Source organism: Jaculus jaculus, chromosome 13 (genome assembly GCF_020740685.1).
Source record: "Jaculus jaculus isolate mJacJac1 chromosome 13, mJacJac1.mat.Y.cur, whole genome shotgun sequence".
In the NCBI taxonomy this organism is placed as follows: Eukaryota; Metazoa; Chordata; class Mammalia; order Rodentia; family Dipodidae; genus Jaculus; species Jaculus jaculus.
This window is the reverse complement of record NC_059114.1, coordinates 35296377-35320472: the sequence shown is the minus strand read 5'-3', so window position 1 is coordinate 35320472 and position 24096 is coordinate 35296377. Positions and strand designations below refer to the sequence as shown.

General features: G+C 37.8%; 1 protein-coding gene across 6 annotated transcripts in view; it reads right to left on the bottom strand.

Annotated features, from left to right (window-relative positions):
* Htr4 (5-hydroxytryptamine receptor 4) overlaps nucleotides 1-24096 on the bottom strand; it is a 209540-nt gene that overhangs the window by 67573 nt on the left and 117871 nt on the right. For all 6 annotated transcript variants that reach the window (XM_045132630.1, XM_004664750.3, XM_045132631.1 and 3 more), the window contains exons 5-6: nucleotides 14811-14964; nucleotides 4883-5451 (exon numbers count right to left, since the gene is read on the bottom strand). In XM_045132630.1, the coding sequence (XP_044988565.1) occupies nucleotides 4883-5451; nucleotides 14811-14964 (723 nt within the window). The remainder of the gene's footprint in view (nucleotides 1-4882; nucleotides 5452-14810; nucleotides 14965-24096) is intronic.

The window sequence follows — 24096 nt, the reverse complement described above, 5'->3', positions numbered from 1 at the left end:
AGTTTATTTGCAGTGGAAGGAGGCTATGGCATGCCCATTCTTTTCCTGCTTATGAATATAAATAAAAAAAATGTTTGGGGGTGGGTGGGTATGGTGGAGCATGCCTTTAATCTCAGAACTTGGGAGGCAGAGGTAGGAGGATTGCCATGAGTTCAGGGCCACCCAGAGACAACATAATGAATTCCAGGTCAGCCTGGGCTAGAGCAAGACCCTACCTCAAAAAACCAAAAATAAAGAAATAAATAATGACAGAAGGTAGGCGTGGAGGTACATGCCTTTGATCCCAGCACTCAGGAGGCAAGACCCTACCTCGAAAAGCCAAAATAATAAAATATTATAAAAAGACTAAGCATAAGTGATGCAGCTCATACAAGGATAAATGTAAACAGCTAAGGACTAACTTAAAAAAGGGCCATCCTGAAAAATTATGAGGAAAATACAAATCAAATGAGTGTTTTTAATTAACAAAATAATAAAAATATGTTGATATTCATATCAGTGAGCAAGTGGAGTAAGGTTACTCAGAACCACTGATAAGAATGCAAATTGTTGGGGACTGAAGAGCTGGGTTAGCGGTCAAGGCGTTTGTCTACAAAGCCAAAGGACCCAAGTTCGATTCCCCAGGACCTATGTTAGCCAGATGCACAAGGGAGTACCTGTGTCTGGAGTTCATTTACAGTGGCTGGAGGCCCTGGTGCGCCCATTGTCAATCTCTCTCTTTCTCCTTCCTTTTCAGTCAAATAAATAAAATTAAAATATTAAAAAAGAATGCAAATTGTTGGTATGGTAGGAGATCAATTTTATGACAAACATCAAAATCCTAAATGGGCATACGTGTTAGTGGAGCTTTTCACTGTTGCTGTTTTCTGCAAGAAATTCTGGAAGATACACTAAGAAAGGTGTACAAAGGTATTAAAACAGTATAGTTTGTAGCAATCAGAAATTGGAAACGCTTACATGTCCACTAATAGAAAACAAATAAATTTCATTATGTATTTTTAATATAGAAGATTATGGAAGGGCTGGAGAGATTGTCCAGTGGTTAAAGCACTTATCTGTAAAACCTAACAACCCAGGTTCAATTCCCCCATACTCACATGTGGTGGTTTGATTCAGGTGTCCCCATATACTTAGGTGTTCTGAATGTTAGGTTCCCAGCTGATGGAGATTTGGGAATTAACCCCTCCTGGAGGCAGTGTATTGTTGGGGGAAGACTTGTGGGTATTATGGCCAGTTTTCCCATGCCAGTGTTTGGCACACTCTCCCGTTCCTGTTGTCCACCTTATGTAGGTCAGGGAGTGATGTCCACCCTCTGCTCATACCATTGTTTTCCCCTCCCATCGTGGAGCTTCCCCTCAAGCCTTTAAGCCAGAATAAACCTCTTTTTCCCACAAGCTGCTCTTGGTTGGGTGATTTCTACCAGCAATGCAAACCTGACTGCAACACCATATAAAGCCAGATTCACAAAGTGGCCTATACATCTGGAATTTGCAGAGGCTAGAAACTCTGGTGTGCTCATTCTCTCTCTCTCCTTTGAAATAAATAAAATAAAATAAAATAAAGATTCTGTAAGACTTAAATAAAAAGTAAGTTGTATCTCCACGTTTTCCAGTGAAATTATCTCCCAATATATGGCTGAACAACAAAAATTAAGGACTGGGGAAATGGCTAAGCAGTTAAAGGCACTTGCTTGCAAAGCCTGCTGGCCTGAGGTTCAGTTCACCAGTACTCACTTAAAGGCAGATGTACGAAGTGGTTCATGTGAATGGAGTTGGTTTGTAGTGGCTAAGAGACTCTGGTATGCCCATACTCACCCATTCATTCTCTCTCTCTTTCTGTTCATAAGTAAAAATAAATAAATATTTAAGAGAATAAAAATCAATATCTAGAAAACTACATATGCAATGGTGTCATTTATGTTAAATGATGGGATAAAAGATATGATTTTATGGTTTTTTTTAAATTTATTTTAAGAAAGAAACAGGCAGAGAGAAAGAAAAGGAGAATGGGCACACCAGGGCCTTCAGCCACTGTGAATGAACTCCAGATCTGTGTGCTCCCTTGTGTGCATATGCAACATTACATGTTTGCATCACTGCAAGTCTGGCTTACATGGGACCTGAAGATTTGGACATGGCCTTTAGGTTTCGCAGACAAGCACCTTAACCACTAAACCATCTCTCCAGCCCTTTATATGATTTTTAATATTTAGTCAGGGTCTCCCTGTAGTCCAGGCTGACTGGGAACTCACTCTGTAGCCTAGGGTTACCTTGAATTCATGGTGATCCTCCTGCTTCAGCCTTCTGAGTATTAGGATTGAAGGTGTGAGCCATCACATCCAACTTATTTCATATTTTTTTAAGAATGTGTGAAAATGTACTTAAAAAGAAATCTGGAGATAAGCAAGATATAAGCTGGTTTCTTTTTCATTTTATTTTTGTTTTATGTTTTTTGAATTCATATCCACATTCTCTGATTTTCTACTTGTGAGATTTTTAAGAAAATACTAAATTTTCTTAAGTTGTATTAAGTAAAAGCAATTGGTATGGGACTTAGTGATGGCTTAGTTGTTAAAAGGCACTTGTTTGCAAAGCCTGCTGGCTCCAGTTTGATTCCCCAATACCAAGATGCACAAAGTGGCATATGTATCTTGGGTTCATTGGCAGTGGCAAGAGGCCTTGGTATGTCCCTTTTCTCTCTTTCTCTCTCTGTCTCTCTTTTTATCAAATAAGCAAAAATATTTTTATAAAAAATTGTTCTGAAAAACTTTATGATTGGTTCATGTATTCATCAAAAGCTATGTTCTATGTCTATCCGACAATGTGTATTTTATGCAGTGATGAACCAAAAAGGGAGAATTAGTAGTGGAGGCCCTTTAGAAATAAGACTTTTCTTCTCTGATAGACTGCTCTTAGAAGATCTGAATCCCTACAGAACATACCTCGAATCAACATCCTGCATTTCTGCTCTTGTGAAATACAGAGGGAGCCTTCATAGCCCTTCTAATCCACTGTCACTTTGTTCAACAAACACATTATTGATTGCCAAAGCAGCAGAGAAAAGACAGTATAGTATTAGTAAAATAGTCTTTCTTCACATCACTTCCAAATTATTTCTGTGATGTGTATTGGTAGAAAGCCACAGACTTCTGAAATGACTGACTTAGCTGGCAGCCACACAGAAGTTCTGTGCACACACTTTACAGTTGGGTTATTTCTGTGGCACTTACTAAGTCATAATAATTAAAAGAGAATCTCAGTTTTTCAAGTATCCTCTGAAGTCCTTCCACCATCTACAATCTCAACACTATACTGGGCTTTAGCTTTAAGTCTGCCCACACTGGGGGCTGAGCAGCCTCTGAGACCTAGCATTGATATTTTATAGCAGTTACTGTTTGCTTTTCTTCTCTCACACATGCAAATGAACCTCTCCTCACCCAAATTTCACCTGCCACAACAGTAGAGTACTGTCATCATCAGAAAACTGAAATGCTGGGCTGGAGAGATGGCTTAGCGGTTAAGCACTTGCCTGTGAAGCCTAAAGACCCTGGTGCGAGGCTAAATTTCCCAGGACTCACGTTAGCCAAATGCACAAGGGGGCACACACGTCTGTAGCTCGTTTGCAGTAGCTGGAGGCCCTGGCGCACTCATTCTCTCTCTTTCTCTCTCTATATATATATCTGCCTCTTTCTGTCCTGTCACTCTCAAATAAATAAATAAAAATGACCAAAGAAAAATTAAAAAAAAAAAAAAAGAAAACTGAAATGCTATCTTAAAGAAGATATCCCTATGCATTCCAGGGCAAATAAACCTAGATCACTGAAAATTCATCTTTGCTGCAGGATGAAGGTACTTGTTGTCTGTAACTTTTTACAGTTGAAGACAATTCAAGGTGAGAATAACCAGAAGGTTTTCAGTGAAAGGGTAAAAAGTACCATGATATCATGAATAGGCACTGAACATTCAACTCCAATGTCACTCCAACCTTCACCAGCTTTTGAGACTGTGGATAAATCACTTGACCTCTCTGTGCTCTTTTGTTTTCCATTTCTTTTCTCATACTGCTCTATCTCATTGGAATCACTTCCCTGATATCTTTTCATCATATAAAATTTTTATAAATTGCTATTCTGTAAAGTCTTCCCTGAGATCCTTATCCAAATCAGTTTTCTTCGTACTCATATCCCCATCCTAAATCAATTTACCTCTATTATCATTTATTATGTGGCATTACTATTGAATGTTCATTACTCTGTTAATTTTAGTTTAGCATATTATTTATAGCCATCTTAGATTATCTGCTAATATGCAGTTACTGCTCTTACTAATATTAATAAAATTAATGTTGTAAGCATTTACTATGTGCCAGACCCTGTAAATACATTATTACTATTGTCAAGAAAAACCTTTGAGACTGGTAGTATCATTATTGACATCTTTACATTTTTATAGATGAAAGTAAATGCAAGAAAGATTATATAAATGGTTATTAGGATATCAAGAGTCAAAATCAAGTCTTTTCCATTTTAAAGCTAATGCTTCTAGTTGATACCCTAAAATAGGGGTAAGATAGTACGTACCACCTCTCAGTGTCTACGATGGTCTGGCTTAGCACTATGAGTTCCACATTAGCTCAGTGGTTATAATGGAAAACTATAATTTACTCAGAATTGTTAAATGTCCTGCAAAGGTCACAGAACTATGGACAGTAGATTGAATGTGGGTCTTTACCCACTATTCCATTTCATGACCAGATGGAGAATATACTGTAACCTTTGCCAACATTGCACATGTTTCCAAGCATAACCTTGTGGGACAGAGTAGGCACAACCCCTTCTGAGCAAAGCCAGTCAAGGAAACCAACCTGCAATCTAAGTGCTCACCTTAGTACATGTGTGGATCCATTAATAGTTGTGGTTGAACAGGGGACAGTCTGGCCCAGAATGGAAGGTCTTCTGTAGCGCTCATCATCACAGCAGAGGATGATGAGGAAGGCACGTCTAAAAGACTTATTCAAAAAAGCATAGAGAAAGGGGTTCAACCCCGAATTGATATAGCCAAGCCAGAGGAAAGCGGTCCACACCTGCCCAGGGACAGTGTAGTCTATGAAAGGATCCACAATGTTGGTGACAAAGAAGGGAGCCCAGCAGAGGCAGAAGCAACCCATGATGATGCACAGAGTCTTGGCTGCCTTGGTCTCTGTCCTCATGCGGTGAGAGCTATGCTGGTCCGCAGGCTGGGGTCTGCCCTCTGAGGGAGCTCCTGCCCGTTGTAACACGTGGATCTGGTGGGCATGCTCCTGAGCAGTGATGTAGATGCGGTAATAGGCCAGCACCATGAGGAGAAACGGGATGTAGAAGGCCACCACGGAGCAGGTGATGGCATAGGGCTTGTTGACCATGAAGACACAGTATGTTGAGTTAGAGTTGTGGTTGAATTTCCTTTTCTCTATCTGAGAGTTAAGGGGTGAAAGGAAATGAGGAAAGGATAGAGAATGAGGAGGAAACAGAGGAGAAAAAAGAGGAAAGTATAAAATAATGGGAAAAGAAGAAGAGAAAGAGATGCATAGGAAGAGAGGAACAGGGAAAGAAGGGTCAAAGGGAAGAAAGAACAAAGTTTGTCAGCAAAACTTTATTTTACAAACCTACAGTACATAGAATTTTGACACAGAGAAAAACAAAAACAAACAACAAAAAAAACGACATGTCCTAGGCTCAGAGACTGTTTCTACATAAGAGGTACCAAAGGTCTGAGAATGAACAGCTATAAGGAGACAGAATCATTCTCATTCCATCAACCAGACCTCTCTTGCCATTCCTGATCTGCTTGTCTGTAATCTTCCAGTGGGACTTAATAGGGTGTCTTAGGTCAGCAGCACCACAGTCTCTTGTGTTCTTCATGCTAAGTGTAGATTTACTCAGATCCTCCAACCCAAATCAACTGTATGTAAACCTATCAGATGTCTGCATTGTAGCCGCATTTCTAAATCATTTGAAGTACATGAATATGTGAGAACTTTGCTCTGTCTTATGCTAACCTCAGACCTTTGGGAGATACTGTGCTTATCCTAGATGAGCTTCTTTCCTTGCTCAGTGCCTAGCGAAAGGTTCTTCTTTCTATAGAACGCAGTATTCAAAGGATTCACACAAAAATGGCCAAGAGGGTCCTTAGGACTTGAGAAAAACAGCTGGTAGATATTTAACAAACAAGGAAGGGATAATACAATAGTTCTGTGTGCCCATGGTTTTACTTTTCAGTCCTGTATGGTCAATTACAATTCAAACAATCCAGAAATAACTTCCAACTTTTAAGTTACACGCCATTCTGAATAGTATGAAGGAATTTCATGAAATCCTGCTCTGTCTCACCCTGTAAGTGATTTTCACTTTGGCTAGCATGTCTACGCTGTGTATGCTACACATACTCGTTACTTAGTAGCTTTGCCAGTTATCAGATTGAATGTTAAGATATTATGGTGCTTGGGCTGGAGAGATGGCTTAGCGGTTAAGCGCTTGCCTGTGAAGCCTAAGGACCCCGGTTCGAGGCTTGGTTCCCCAGGCCCCACGTTAGCCAGATGCACAAGGGGGCGCACGCGTCTGGAGTTCGTTTACAGAGGCTGGAAGCCCTGGCGCACCCATTCTCTCTCTCTCCCTCTACCTGTCTTTCTCTCTGTGTCTATCGCTCTCAAATAAATAAATAAAAAATTTAAAAAAAAAGATATTATGGTGCTTGTATTCAAACAGTTCTTACTTTACTTAAAAACATAAGAGTCATACAATTTATTCTAGGATATTTAGTTATAATTGTTTTGATTTATCATATTTGATAATCTCTCACAGAGCCTAATTTATAAATTAAACTTAACCATAGGTGTGTATGGAAAATATATATGTATGTATACTTCAGTATTACTTGTGGTTCCAGACATCCACTGGATGTCTTGGAATATACCATCTTGTGGATAATGGGAGACTACTGCATAATATAAGGCCAAGATCATGAGGAAATAGTGAACCCAATCAGAATTAGGTCCTAGGTAACTCACTACTGCCTATTGTCTCCTAGGTCCACTCCACTTAAGTGTTGACTACAGTCCTGTTACTGAAATGGCTATGGTCCATGCTATCAAAGACCTCCACAAATCTAGCTTTAATTTTAAATGAGCCATCTGCTGTTTTTTGACACCTAAGCCTCCCATCCTTCTTTATGGATACATATTTTATTGAAGAAACAATATACAAAATCTTGACTATATATAGCTATATATTCAATTTATCTATAAATGGGTGGATTAATTTTAATTAACATATCTATGAAATCATCATGTAAATTAAGTTATAGAATATTACCAGCATCCCATAAGCCCCCAAGTGTCCTTCCCAGTCATAACCATATCCAAGTATCATCATTCATCTTAATACCATAGACCAATTTTAAAACTTAATATCAAGACCATAAAATACATTAATTTTAATCTTTAGTATCACTTATATTGTTTCAGATGCACATAATTTACTTAATTTTTTGCAAGTGTGTGAGGAGTATTGTGTGGGTGTGTGGTGTGGTATTTATAGTGTATACACATGTGTGTGCAGCTGTACATGCCCTATATGCATGCATGTGGAGGCCAGAGGAGAATGTCACATGTCCTCTTATTGCACATATCCATGTATCGGGGCAGGGTCTCTCTGTTAACCTGTGGCTGCTGTCTGTGAGCAAACCCCAGCAATCCTGCAGACTTCAACCCCAGTAGACTTGAGTCACAGATGTACGTGGCTATGTCCAGCTTTTCACATAGGCTCTAGGGAGTCAAATTCAGTTGTTTCTGGCCTAAGAAGCCAGAGCAACAAGCTCTTATAATAGCTGAGTCATCTCCCAAACTCTAATGTATTCATTTATATGGTAATATAATACTGCAATAATAATAATCAATGCAAACTTATCCACTTCATTGCTGACAGACATCTGAACAATGTTCAGGTTTGAGTTATTATGAACTATTATGTATATTAGCATAATCTTGCTTATGTTTGCAGGGGTATGTACCTCCATTTCATTTTCTCTCAGAAATATGCCTGTTGTTTAGTAGGATAAAGACACATTTAGCCTTGGTATATATAGCTGCATGTTTCCCAAAGGGACTGTGTCAATTTCCACTCCTATAACCAGGCTAGGAGCATTCCAGTTACTCTACATTATCATCAACACTTAGCATTGTCTGTCTGTAGAGAGATCTCACTGTGGGATTGTTAGTGGTTGTATTTATTTGATTGTATCTATAAGTGTACTCTTGAGTCCATGTCCAGTATGTTTAGATTAGAATTTACCTTATGTTCTAACATTGATACTGATAGGCATCTTGGGCACCCCTATCCCTATCTTGACAGTATACTTATTGGGCATGTCTTTCTTTGTACGAGTTAGTTTCTGTGTCTTTTCTTGATTAGCACATGATTAGCTTATTCTGGGACCAAATAAGAATGGTAAAATATTGTTCAGTTCTTATCAGCCCATATTCTTGCAAATGAATCTTCAGACATAAATCCTGTCACCATGCCTTGCTCTTGAAACCTCATCCCAGGTTTGCCATGCTTTATCTGCCTGACTGGAGTTTTGAATCAGATCCAATAAACTAAATTCCCCACAGTTATTTAGATTTTATTGTTTTGCCACATACTTTACTGTACCTATTAAATTGCAATTAAGGTAATTTCCTATTTTAAAAATTGATTTATGCATCTTTCTTGATTTTAAATACTTCTTTTATATTCTTGATACCATTTGTCAATTTTATGTGTTTCAGATCTCTCCTATCAGTTTCTCACTCTCTTTTTAAAAAATACTTTATTTATTTACTTGTAAACAGACATACAGGCAGAGGAATGAGAGAGAGAGACAAAAGAAGAGAAGAGAAGAGAAGAGAAGAGAAGAGAAGAGAAGAGAAGAGAAGAGAAGAGAAGAGAAGAGAAGAGAAGAGAAGGGAATGAATATGAGTACACCAGGGCCTCTAGACACTGAAAATTAACTCCAAATGCATATGTCACTGTGCATCTGGCTCTACATGGGTACTAGGGAATTGGACCCAGGTTGTTAGGCTTTGCAGGCCTTAACCACTAACCCATCTCTCCAGCCCAGTTTTTCACTGTTACTAGTATCAGTTATTGAGGTTCTTAAATTGAAGGACATATATTTTTGTTATAACCTTTGTGTCCTTTTAAGAGATCTTTGTTTACCCTTCCGTGTAAATATATTCTCCTATATAATCACTTAAAAATATTTTCTCATATCTTACTACATATTTGCATTGATTTTACACTGAATTCTTCAGTCCACTGGAGGTAACTTCTATATGGTGTGATGTAAGAGACAAGATTACTTTTTGTTATTGGATGGATTGCAAATTAACCCAGCAGCATAGATTGAAAAGGCTACCCAATTCTAGCTGCATTGCAGGATAGCTATAGTCATGTATCTTAGAATTGCATGCAAATGGCTCTGTGCTTGAATTTCTATAGTATTCTTAAGATTTGTTCATTTATGCACCATTTTAATTTATGTGGATTTATTAATTTTTTTGGATATCTGATTGATAATACAAGTCTTGAGCCATATGGGACAATTGCCTTTATTATTCTTTTATCTCAGTTTTCCCATGTAAGGTAGCTTACTAGTTTATATAAAATCTTTAAGGAATTTAATTGGAATCAGAAGAAAATGTTTGAGAAAATCTGAGATCTTTGCAATGAGTCCTTCAATTTATTTTGGTAGTACTGTATTACTTTCTGTATAATCTTGCATATTTCTCCCAATGTTTTGTCTTTTTCCTACCATAAGTGAAACTATATTAAAAATCCTAATCCACATTGTGTAAATTTAGTGAGGATGTGTCCAGCAACTTTGCTAAATTGGTTGTTAAATGTGCTTGATTTCTATATTCTTAATTTTCCCCATAAATTCTCATGTGATCTCCAAATACTGGGTTTTATTTTTACCTTTAAACCATAAAATAAAGCCATTTCATCTTGCTTTATTAAAATTGTGAATCTTTCTATTATAATTGTGAAAAAAGTGAAACTAATGGGCATTCTTACTTCATTTCCAGTTTTAGGTAGAAAGCATTCAATATGATAGTTGTCATGCATTTTTGTGAATGCCCTGTACTTGAGGAAGTTCTTTTCCACACTAAATTTTATGGGGATTAATTTAAATTTATTAACTAACATTTAATTGTGTCAATTTTTGGCAGTGAGAAATTCATATGGATCCCCCTTCCTTTTATTAGTGCAGAGAATAACATTGCTTTAGTTACACTGAAGGAATAAATCTCTCCCTTTTTATTTTTAAGTCTAACTAATTTTAAGATTTTTCTATCTTTAATTTTCAGCATTTAAAAAAACGGATTTTATTTATTTATTTTTACTTGAGTTGCTGGGGTTTCGTAATAGTTCTTGAAATCATAACTAGGTTCTTGTTGCTTTGAAAAACTTTTAACTATGTTTTTCAAATTTTATTCTCTTTTTTACAATATTTTGCATGCCATTTTTAATGATTTTATTCATTTTTCACTATGTATTTCTGTTTAAATATTTTCTATGCAGAAAAAATATGCATATTTTATACATATAACAATAAGCTGATATTTATTTAACTATATTTCAACTTATAAATGATTTTATTAGCTGTATGAAATCTACCTTTTAAAAAAAAAATTTTATTGTTTAATTTATTTATTTGAGAGCAACAGACAGAGAGAGAGAATGGGCACGCCAGGGCCTCCAGCCACTGCAAACGAACTCCAGATGCATTGCGCCCCCTTGTGCATCTGGCTAATGTGGGTCCTGGGTAGTTGAACCTCGAACCGGGGTCCTTAGGCTTCACAGGCAAGCGCTTAACCACTAAGCCATCTCTCCAGCCCCAAAATCTACCTTTAAATTCATCATTTTATTTATTTTATTTACTTTATTTATTAGTTCCAAGAAAATATCCGATGTTTGATTCTTACAGTGAAATCTCCATGCTTTCTCTGTAGCTATATTAACCATAGCCATTTAAAAGTCCCTGGCTGGAAATTCCATTATCTAGACTGACTACAAGACTATTTGTGTTACCCTTTCATATTGTCAGTTTTGAATCACTCAGTTTTGTTACCTATAATGTCTAGTAGCTTTCTATTAAATGACAGGCAGTGCTCTGAATGGTGGTAGCCTACTTCAGAGAGAATTCAATTCTCTTCTGAAAGGCAGATGAAACCTGGAAAGAATACCTCAGTGATATTGAGCTTGTCTTTAAAGCATTTTGAGAGCTAGTCTTTTTACAGGTTTCCCTTTTCAACATAGCATGATTTCTCAGGTAGTTACATTACAGCAGCAGAAACACTTGCTAAGACCACTTGCTGAGCTTAGTTGGATCCAGTGAATCGTGTCTGCCTGGTCTTCTGCTCCCAGCCTTGCTTGCTCCTGCTTCTGTGCTTGTGCTGCTTCCACTTAGTCCAGTACAACCTCAGTTCAGAAATAAGCACATGCTTCAACAAGTTATATGCTGCATTTTAGATTGACCTCTCTAGTTTCCACCTCTCTAGGATCACAGTCCTTCAAATCTCAGATATGCTGGTACTCTCAATCTCTAACTCAGCTCTCAACATTCTGTTTACTTTTTCATTGCCTTCTGAAGCTTCTAGACCATTCCCAGAACTAACCAAACATGCTCTCAACTAAAGGCCTTTGCATCTATTCTAACTTTAGTCCAGAGCACCTTCTGCTAAATATTTACATGGATGGCTTGCTCTCTTCCTTCCCACATGACTGTGCCCTAGGAATTGCTTGTCAAATAAAGCAAACTTAACCTGTAAACCAACTACATCATAAGCTTTTTAATTTTTGTGGGTTCTGTTTTAAATAAAACAATACTGTATTAACGCAGAGAAACCCTGGAGCTCATTTTAAGGTGATTGCCTGACACCTCCCTTAAGAAATATATAGCTCTGATCATGACTCCAGACCATCAGTTTTTATCTTCATTATAATTGTAATATGCTGGAGTTGAAATATCTTCAAATCTTCAAGATTATCTTAACAGAGTAAGATGGCTTATGTCATGTGTCAACTTGATTGAAGTATAGGGTACCTGAAATATAGTATAGTTTTTCTTCACTAGATTTTAAGTGCAACAAATGTAGGAATGTGAAATTGGTTTCTCAAAAGCCTACAGAACTTCTTGGGCATTTAATTCATATTTCTTGAATGGATAAATGAATAAACAGGGAAACTATTATAAGCATAGACATTGAAGTCATAAGATTTCATTTATAAAATGAATAGTAAACATGGTAATATTATATGAAAATAAATGGTGAAGAATATAATGTATTATCTAAAGTGTTTAATCAATTGTAATGATGAGGAAAAAGAAAAGGGAGGATGACAAGTAGCCTGAGAATCATCATATGATGACTTTGAAGTTTAGGCAGTGTCTTTCATATATGTTAATAACCATGAAGTACGAGAAGGCTTGGTCAATAATTTGTGAAAACTCAGGGTAAAGTGGAGAAATTGTGTCAAGCCTCATTTTATGTACTTATTTATTTGAGAGAGAGAAAGAGAAGGGGGAGAAAGAGGCATACACAGAAAGAATGAGTATGGGCATGCCAGGGCTTCCTGCAACTGCAAACAAACTCTAGAAGCATGTGCCACTTAGTACATCTGGCTTTACATGGGTCCTGGGAAATCAAACTTGGGTCCATAAGTTTTGAAGGCAAGCACCTTAACTGCTGAGCAATCTCTCCAGTGCCTCAAACCTCATTTTAAAAGGACGTTCTTCAACTGAACGAAGTGCCTTAATGAGGTTCACAGTAATAGTGATTAACATGGGTTTGATACATAGTAAGTATGTAACATTTTTTGGCCATTATTATTATTTGAATAATAATACTTATTGTAAATTTAGATTCCATTTTCCCACAACATGAAAAAAAAACTTGATAATCTGAAAGAAATGGGATGAGATTCAAAACAGATAACAACATATTTTCCCAGTATGAGTCCTCTTTCTACTTCAAGTTTTCTATCTAATTTTTTTTTTTTCAGATACTAAAGAGAACATGAAAATCCTGGCCATAGAATTCATTTGTATGTACTTTACTATTCAAAGGAGAAGTTAGGATAAGGGGCAAAGAAAGAGGTGTACAGAGAAAGGCCTAATTCCCTCTCTGCTAGTCATTTTTAGGTACAAACCACTCTCAGTGTCTCTTCTCCTTCATGCGTTTAGAGGGATTCTGTGGCTAATTTTAATTTGATTTCTGAACACCTTCCTATGGATGAGATATATAGCCCTGATACTGAATACAGAATATCAACTTTTATATTCATTATAATTTGACAGAGTGAAATTGTTTATGCATCAACTTGACAAAGCCATGAGGTACACAGACATTTGATAAAATACTATTCTGTGTTTTGTGACAATTTTGGACAAGATTAACTTGAATTGGTAGAGTGTGTGATGTAATTTCTCTCCTCAATTCTGCTCCACATTCAATCTATTGAAGACTTGAATGGAACAAAAAAGGTGAATAAGAGAGAACTGATGCTGTCATCACCATGGCTTTCCTGGGTCTCTAGTTTGCTAAGACTTACCAAACATGGGAGACAATTGGTTTCTCTCTGTTTCTCTGTTTCTCTCTAGATAGGTAGGTAGATGGCAGATAAAGATAGAAAGGTAAGTAGACATATGGGTCAATGGATGGATGTTACTGATCAGTTCTATTTTTCTGGAAAACTCAGGGGTTGGACAATGATATCTGTGTCACATGCCCTCTTACACTATTGACAGACACTGTTTTCCACTCAGAACCAATTGCCTTTCTTACCACAACCCTTCAGGAAATGGGACACTAACAGAACTAGTCTCACAGCTTAGTTCTTTGATCTCTAGCTCAGGGTTTCATCATTCCTGGGGAGCTTCCATTCAGATTACATGTTTGACATGGGTCAGTACAAGCCTTCCAGACCCTCAATGTGAAATGCAGTAAAGGCCTCTTGAGATACATGATATACCTCAGGCTCTGAAGTTGACAACTAACCCTTCAGTTCCTGTTCTGCTACATGCAAGCTCTGTAGAGATACAACTCTACTCTTCCTGAGAGGATGCTGTTGTAATCATATTTAAAGTACTTAGTGTACTATCTGGCGTAATGTTAAAAAGTTATTCATGAATCTTGTTTAAGAAGTAAGACTGACTGTATTCAGCAGTATTTGCATGAGTTAATGGAACTACTATGATGTTGCTTGCAATAGCAAACAGAAATTGGGTTTAACTCTAAATACAACAGAGAAAAGTAGGGATTTACAGCCAACAAACAGGTGGGTAAGGATTAATGGATGGAAAATTATTAAGAGAAAACTGGAGAGATAAAGATGAATCCTAGCTAAGCCAACCTAGAAGGATTCTTGTTGAAGACAGGCCAGAGTAATCAGACATTGCCTGGAGGTAGGCAGAGTATGATAAACCTGATCAGATACTGTGGGTGGGGGTGGGTAAGGTTAATCCAGCTTGGCAGGATTCTGGTTAAAATTGAGTAAAATGGGCATGGAAATGCAAAATTTGAGGTCTGAGTTAGAAGAGAATTCTACGGACCCTAACTGGATTTTGGTCAAGATGAAACACTGAAAATGTCAGCTTTTCCTTTTAAATGTCACTCAGATCACTATTAGAGTCTTTCTCAAAATATTCAGCCAACTTCATATTGCTTGCTTATTTAGAATCCCCAGCAGAGTTGATCAGAAAAAAGCCAGTGATGTTTGTGAGGATACTCACCAAATCAACTATACCAATGTTATTCCAGCCTTGCATTATGGGGAGAAAAGAGATGAACATGGGAATGACCCAGCAGCCTCCCAGCATTAACATGATACGCAGAGGTGTCATCTTGTTCCTGTAAACCAAAGGCTGGCAGCAGATGGCGTAATACCTAAGGAGACAACGAGAGAGTAATAGTACGAAATGAAAAACGGGGCACAGAGAGTGGATGGAAATAAGAAGACATATTGAAGAGAGAAGAATTGGAGGGGAAAGCAGAGAGTAAAATAAGGAAGGAAGAAAAGGAGATAGTGGGGATAAGGGACAGCCAGTGGTAGAAGGACAGAAATAAAAAGAAGACAGAGGGGGAGAAAAGAACAAAGGAAAGCAATTATATAATAAAATACATTGACATATGGCTGTTAACTTTCTGTTAATATATAAATATTTTAAATTACATCTGAAAGTCATTGCCTGGAGTTAGCTGTACGTCCTTATTCATCTTCCAGGGTGTGGAATAACTCTACACACCTGAGGGTCTTCTCTGACTCAGGTGCCATTCCAATGTGTGGACATGTAGAGACTTCTGTCCATTTCTCTAGGCCAAAGTGTCCAGTTACCTTTAGCCTCCCTGGTTATGTCTTGCTGTGACCCAGGCTTTTCCTAACTCAGTTTCCTGTTGATCACCTGCCTGTACTGAGATGCTGTTGTACTGCTCTGTTACAGGATTCCCTTCCTTTGCATGCGACTCAGATGAGGCCATGGAAAATGCAGAGCTCAAGGATCACAGTCTGTGGAGAAGCCACTGGCTATCTGAATTTTTACCACTGGGAGTCAATGCAAAGTACTCCTGGTTCCCCTATAGGGTCACTTGCATTTATGGCCTCCTTAGGTTGGGTTCAAGTCAAGGTGTCATGAACAGAATTCACATGCATTACTTCTAGTACTGACTATTCAGTTGTTTCTCTAAGACCAAGAATGTATACTTCCAAAAATATATTATTTTCCTTGATTTCCTACCTACTGGTTAAAAGTCCCCTACCCTACCCTACACAGTCTTGTCTCCCTCAAGGGACTTATTGCTCACCTTCTTTTGAGTCTATATTGTGCCTAGTGCACTAGCTAGGTTTCTCCTACATCCAGGAAGAAGTGTGACATGCCCCACAAATAGCCTGGTCTGTGCCTCACAGAGGGCTCTTGCATGTTATTCCAGCCTTGGAGATCACCCTGTCCATGCCCAGGCATGGCATGGAATTTGACAAGTAAAATACCACAAAATACTTTGCTTTGGAAGAGTCAAATAATAAATACTAAAAGACACACTAAAGGCAAAGTCTATTGTTTAAGATTATTATGCTATCTAATAATAGGCCACCCCCATATACCTCTAATTGTATGCAGTTCCTTTTGTTAATTTTCCCTACCTCTTCTTTTCTTCTCTTAATTCAAAGCTATATAGCAGTGGCTTTTTTTTTTTTTCACAGATGGTGGTGGAACAGGTGAGAAGAGAGGGTGGAATGAGAAGGAGAGGAAAACACTGCAGCAAGAGAAGTGGGTGCCTCGGGAGCTGGGTATACCCATTTTTCCACAGCATCAAGGAGCGGCTAAAAACACCATGCCAGGAAGCCCCACAGGATGCTCTGATTTGGACAAGTCCCTAGGAACAATAGACTGAAGAGTGGGTGCAGTTTGCTTCAGGGCTCATTTTCTCCCTTTTAAAGCTGACAGGTTCACAAAATCTAACCCAAGATAATTCAGTAATGGAAAGACCTATGGATTTCCTTCCATATTCTTCACTTATAAGAATGGCAAATTATGAATGAGTGGATAATTTTTCTAAATGGTAATAACAGTTTTCAAACATTTGATTAACCTGGAAGTAAGGAGGTAAGGATGAATATGGGCTGATTTACTTTTTTAATTTTGCTTTTTTCCCTATTTTCTTCTTAGGAGCATTTCTATTTCTCTCTCTCTCTTTTCGAATAGGGTCTCACTCTAGCCAGGCTGACCTGGAATTCACTATGTAGTCTCAGGATGGCCTTGAACTCATGGTGATCCTCCTACCTCAGCATCCTGGGTACTAGGATTAAAGGTGCATGCCACCATGCCCAGCCAAGGGAGAATTTTTCTTCCATTAACATCCTCCTTGCTTTCACTTAGTAATATGATTCCAAATCCTTTGGGAATTATCTCTTCTCTGTTGTTACTGTAATACTGGGAAAACAAATTACAGAACTCTAGGTTTTCTATCCAAAGAGTGACCCAATCAGACTATCATCTGGGACCCAATCTCATGGAGAGTTAGGTAAGATGGGGAAAGCCAGATGACGTTCCTTAATTCCAGGACCTGTCTCCTTGCAGCTATGGGGAATAGATCTTGCTCCTTGGGCCTTTGGGCATCAGTTGCCTTGACTTTTCTATTCTTCTTTCAAGTGAATAAGCCACTTCATATTTTCTTTAATTTGCTTAAGTTGGTGTTATGGTTTGAATTATATTTTCCCTGTTTTCAGAGATATGTTGAAGTTCTACTCTTTGGTACCTGAGAAGGTGACCTTATTTGGTAGCAGTCTTTTTCTTTCTTCTTTTTTTTATTATTGTGTGTGTGTGTGGTGTATTCACATGTGTGTACAGATGTGTGTGCTGCCTCATATGCACATCTGCAGGACCAAAGGAAGACTCTAGCAGTCCTGTTCTATCACTTTTCCACCTAATTCACCCAAGAGAGAGTCACTTAGCCCATAGCTCTTTGTTTTTCAGATAGACTGGCTAACCAAGGCACCCCAGTGACCCTCAATCCCAGTGTGATTCACACACTGTGTTTGTGCCTGAGTTTTTACATAGGTGTTACAGATGGTAATTGGTTCCTCTTGCTTGCACAGAAGCACTCTTACCTTTTGAGTAACTTCTCTAGCCTCTGAAAGTAGTTGTCTTGTAAAGTAGTTTTTACAGATATTATTAGGCAAACCCTAATACACTATGACTGTCACCTCCATAAATGGCCTCATGATGATGGAGGGTTAGAATGATGCATCTGTAAGTCAAGAACACCCAAGATCCCCAGATGCTAGGGCCATTCAGTTTGTGGTAACAGGTCATGATAGTTCTAACAAATGAGCAAGTTCTTTACACACAGCCTCTGCTGTTTGCAACCTAAGTATTCTGCCTGACACAGAATGTAAGAATAGCTTTGAGTACTCGGGAGATGGCTCAGTCCTTAAAGGTACTGCGTTGTAAAACCTGTAGTTCAGGGTTAAGTTCCCTAGTACCCACATAAAGCCAAATGCACAAAAAATACACACATCTGGAATTTGTTGGCAGCAACAAGAGGACCTGGTGTGCACAAACTTATTCTCTCCCTCCCTTCCCCTCTCTCCCCTCTTTCTCTCTGTTTGCAAATAAATATTAAAACATCTTTTAAAAAAAGAATGGCTTTGAATGCCACACATGTCTTTCAAAATGCACTTTCTTCTAAGTGGGAATATCCTGTTTCATTCAACACATTTACAGATCATAGGTCAGAATTACTGCTCACCCATCTGCCACTCACCTACTTCCCCCCAAATGGAAAAAATATTGAAGAATAAATGCTGCTTTTTCTTTGCTGTAGTCTGTGATTTTTTTTTTTTTTTGAGATTCAGAACTATGTGTTGAGATATGGATCATATTTCAGGAACTGTGGTTAAATCTTCAATGTCACAAAAATCCAAAGCTTCAAAAAGTCAAGACCAAATTAAGTATCTTTCAGATATAAGGGTAAACTTGAGGAAGAAAGATGTCTATTTGGGAATAGTATTATTCTTTGATTTCAAGAAGAGAGATGTGTATGTGTTGAGAGAGCTATGTCAGGGAGAAAACAGAATTTTAAAGATGAGGACTTTAGAAAATGTGATTATTTACATACTTGTAACATTTAAAAAATATTTTATTTGTTAAGAAAGAGAGAGAGAGAAGGGATATAGATGCACAAGGGCCTCTTGCTGCTGCAAGTAAATTCCAGGTGCATGTGCCACTTTATGCATCTGGCTGTATGTGAGCATTGGGGAATCAAAATTGAACCTAGGTCGGCAAGCTTTGCAAGCAAGCACCTTTAACCACTGAGCAATCTCCTTAGCCCCAACACTCAGGATATTTTAATGAGTGCCTTTTCCTCCTAAGGTTAACTTGGCCAGGATTAATGCCACATCTTCAAGGAATGGTGAACATCTTGTGAGCAATAACATCTCCCCACAGTCAGCTGTTCTATGCTTTGGTTTAAATTGCCCCAGTGGTGACATGTTTCCTTTAAAGTTGAACTCTGAGAGTGATACTGTAAGTATGGTATTTATTTTCCAATCTTTTATGCATTTTACATATACAGTCAGTACTCTAGACTCTGAATACCTGAAATAAAGTGACATAGACAGCTCCATCCTTAGGAGACTAAGATGGAATGTAGTGATGGGCCCTTGCACAACAGTTGCAGAAAGTAATTTTTGCAGTACCTTGGGTTGTTGGGTGTGATGGGCAAAAATTCTTATCTATATTTAAAATTTAGCAATGAGAAACAAAAAGAAAAGAATGTTATTTAACTTTGAACTAGGTTGGCAGAATTATGTGAGCTATGTTAGACTATATCTAAGAAAATGTATAACTATGTCATATATGTATAACTTAAATTTTTTTAATTTTTTGGTTTATTTTTATTTATTTATTTGCAAGAGACAAACAGACAGAGAAAAAGGCAGAGAGAAAGAAATAGAGAGAGATAGGATGGGCACATCAGGGCCTCCAGCCACTGCAAATGACACATGCACTCCCTGTGCATCTGGATTACGTGGGTCCTGGGGAATCAAACTGGAGTCCTTAGGCTTTGCAGGCAAGCTACTTAACTGCTAAGCCATTATTCCAGCCCTATCATTAATTTTATATTTATATTTCCTTCAATGTGTTGTTCTATGCCACAATGAACATAATGTGATCTTTAAGTGATAAGAAGTAAAACATGAGTTTCATGCCTAAAACTCATAGCATCTACTTGAATGCCAAGGTCTTTGGTGCCCTTGAGACAGAAACCTTCAATAAGCCACTTTGTAGCCTTTCAATATTTTCCCACTTATCTTTGAATTTGCATTCAAACAAAGAATGTAGAAAATAAATCTCACCCTGAATGCAGGAACATGAACTAAATAGGTGAAAATAAAATCACTCAGTAAAATAATTAATAAAGCAAGCTCTAGCAATAGCTAACTAGTGAAATTTCCTTAAAAAACAATATTTATTTATTGAACATGAACATGAACATGATAGAAATGCAAAGACATGATTTTGTCCATTGCAGTTGCTTTCTAATACCTATGTTTGGATTATATCACCTTTGGTTTTAACAATGACAGAAAATGCCTTTCCCCTCCAATGTACAAATAGCACCACTAGTGAAGCTGCTTGTCAAATTTGCAAAATCACAGTGGTTGAGTTAATCATAATTTCTACTACTGATTTCCTTACCAAAGGCTCTACCTATTCAATCCTTACAACTATGTTTGAGAGAAGAAGACATCCATTTCATATTTGAGAAAATGTAAATAAAGGGCCAGGAATTTGGCCCAGATCTCCCAGGTGGGGAGAGCCAAGCTGGTGTCTATCTGAGATCATCTAAGAGCCAGGTAACTGTCATCACTGTCCTCTCACTGTGTCGCCTATGCCAAATACCCAAGAGGCTTTCTTTCTTTCTTTAAAAATCAGCTTTGGGCTGGGCGTGGTGGTGCACGCCTTTAATTCCAGCACTCGGGAGGCAGAGGTAGGAGGATTACCATGAGTTCAAAGCCACCCTGAGACTACACAGTGAATTCCAGGTCAGCCTGAGCTAGAGTGAGACCCTACCTTGATAAAACAAAAACAAAAACAAAAAATCCGCTTTGGAAACAACTGAAACATAGATGTACTTAAGATCTAGAGGATGCTCAGAAACACAGAATGTCCAAATCTCACTGACATGAATGTGCAGCCAAGACTGATTTTTCCAGGGACTGAGAATTTACCAAGTCTTACCACAGTGTGCTATAAATGAAGGGTATCCTTAAGTTAATAAATTTCCCTCTAAGATTGATTTTCTGTCACTTCCAGTGTTACTCTCTGGCTTTACTTGAAATATCTCTCTTTAAAGATTTTCCTGCAGGGCAGTCATATGGCAATCTGAAGAAAGGTTTTATGAACCTCTGAACTATTTGTACAAGAAAGACTCCCACTTGCTTTCAACCAGGGCTAATCTTGCTTAGGAGACATTTGACAACCACTACAAACAATTTTCCAGGGAGTAGATGATAGTGGGAACCAGTGGGTACAGGTCAGGGATGCTGCTAGACATTGCAATGCACAGAACAGCCTCCAGCAATAAATAATTACCTAGTCTACCAGGTCAATAGTGCTGGTATTGAGAACCCCTGCTTTAGATGATGGTCCTTATGTATCTATGTGTCATTATCTCTGAAGAGTGGAAGGTGCAATACTCTGCGAGACAGACAGAGAGGACTACTGGAGTATCTTCCACCATGCCACCATAACTGACTCGGTACCTAGAAGTACAGGGCACAAATGTCCCCTCAAAGAACAATCTGAGACAAGAGCTAGGAAAAGTCTGTTCCTAATGGGTTATGGGCTCCATGGGTACAGAGATGTTTGTTTTCTTTACCATTGAATCTCCAGTGCTTAGTGAAAACTAGATACTGAGTTGAGGCTTACAACTTTAGAATATGTTACAATTTTTGGAGATGCAAGGTCTATATTTATGAAAAGATTAGAGAAAGGCTTTCTCCACTAAATGCCTTTAGGTTATAGATTGGCAAATATGGTGGAAGACAAAGTGTAATCCAGGTGCTAGCCATGGCACAAATGCCTGAAGATTGAAATTATATATATGCAGTACATGTTCACAGGCATGTATTCATATATCCATATAGCATATAAACATGGAGGATTGTAAATTAACTGGATCATATGGTACTTATAGGGAGGGAGATAAGTCTACATGGAGTATCTGGGGCAGGCCTTAAAGCAGTGGTTCTCAAACCTTATTATGCATCAGAATCATTTAGAAGATTTATTGATACACAGAAGGCTGGTAAGTCTGGTACCAGGCTCAAGAATTTGCACTTCTGAAAAACTGGATGCTATTGCACAAAAAGTCTGCCAGCTAGAATATGTTCAACCTGTTCAACACTGTTGCATATACTAATGGAACTAAATTATGACCCATGAAAGAGAAAGAGTTGTTGATTTATAGGCTGGATGAATGCTGTATAGACAATATAGCCACTGTGGCACAACTCAGGTGTAGATGAATCTGTAAGATTTAATCTTTAGCTTTTAATGGGATATTTTCTATTCTTCTATAACCAAACAACTTTTACAAAGTAATTAAATGAATGTTCAAATGACAAGTGTTCTTCCAGATGGCCAATATTAACAAAAATATAACAAGGGTACAAAGAAATTCTGAGGCAAACCATTTCAAAGAACTGCTCATAAAGCTCCATTATAATCTCTTTTTGTAAACTAGCTACCAGCTTCCCCAACCACAACCATGTTCAAATGTGTTGATCTAATTGCTTTTAAATGCCTCTGGGGACACAATTTATTTTGACAACTCTTAGAAGACAAATGCATATTTAAGCTCCATACTAATACCTCCTGCAATTAAGGAAATTTTACCTCCTCCTTCCCTACTCTTGAAATCACAGAAAAGGTGCAAGAAACAACTAGGACAATTTGAAATCTCATAATCTCAGCACTGGCAGAGATCTTAGCAGTTAACTTTACATCTTCATAACTGGTCATAACTGGTTACCCTAACCACTTAATCACTCTGTAGTCTTTTCTTAAAAGTATTATTTATTCAAATATTGCATCTATTATGACTACATTGTAGTAAGTTTTGAATGGGAACAATCTAAAGTTATATATAATTTGTTTTTAATTCAAAAAATTACATTTTTTTCATATGTCAGTTAATGACCACACAAAGAACAAGTTGTGGTGTACATGTCATCAGCTAAGTTTCCTTCTGGTCCATACTCATGTTGGTACACAGTTGTTTCTCTTTTCCACACACTGCTTCTTACTGCTCACACTCTGTAGTCTTAAAGTCAGTTATTTATCTTCCCCAGTAGTTTCCTCATCCTTAAAGTCTGACCTCACTGATTCACTGTAAGAACTAATGAGATAATATGTTGACAGCATAGGAAATTCCAGGAAGGCACAGACTCACCATATATACATATATATGTACATATTATATATGTATATGTATTATATATAATATATATTATGTATATATTATATATTATACATTGTATAATATTGTATAAATTGTATAAATACACTATATATATAGTGTGTATATATATAGTGTATTTATAGTATATATATATAGTGTATTTATACAATTTGTTTCATACATATGATTTTTTAAACTTTTATTTATTTATTTATTTGAGAGAGAGAGACTGGGCACCATAGGGCCTCCAGCCCCTGCAAACAAACTCCAGATGCATGCACCCTCTTGAGCATATGGCTTATGTGGGTCCTGGAAAATCACACTGGGGTCCTTTGGCTTTGCAGACAAATACCTTAACCACTAAGCCATCTCTCCAACCCCATACATATGATTTCAAATAAATTAAGCTACATTTTGGAACTTGGGGTTCTAAATTCTTTACCAAATTACACTGAAGCCATTTGGTATGATGTCTCTCCCAACAGCTGATTCTCAGAAGCAAAAACATATAAACAATTTGGTCCCTAAAGGTGAATGTCTATGAGCAATGAAGTTGATTATATGTCAGATCTAATAGTCCTACACTGTTGCCGTCATTGCTAAGTTGGAATCAACATTCCTTATTTATGACTAACCAAAAGGATGAACATGTCATACACAGTCTAAGGTCACTGACTGGTTAGTACTCCCCCGCCCCATCAGTGGTACAGCCATGCTTTGAGGCAGAGCTCTGGATGATGCTCCTCTTTCTGCTCAGTAATTGGTTTTGCTGTGTCTGGTTCCCCTTTGAGGAAGTAGAGAAGAAAGAAAAACAGTAGTTGGTTTGAAAAAGAACTCGAAGTCTTTTCTGTATGACCACCTGTCAGTGACCTGAAAGATCAATGAGGAAGACCCAGTAGGCAGGGATAGGAAAGAAGGCTGGCAATGTGGTCAAGAGGAAAGAAGGAAGGTTGTGTTCTAAGGAAGACAGGAAGAGACTCATACTGGCCAGAGATCTGGACGTCTCACATTGGCCTCTATCAGAGCCATCATTCCATGTGCTACCTGCAGTAT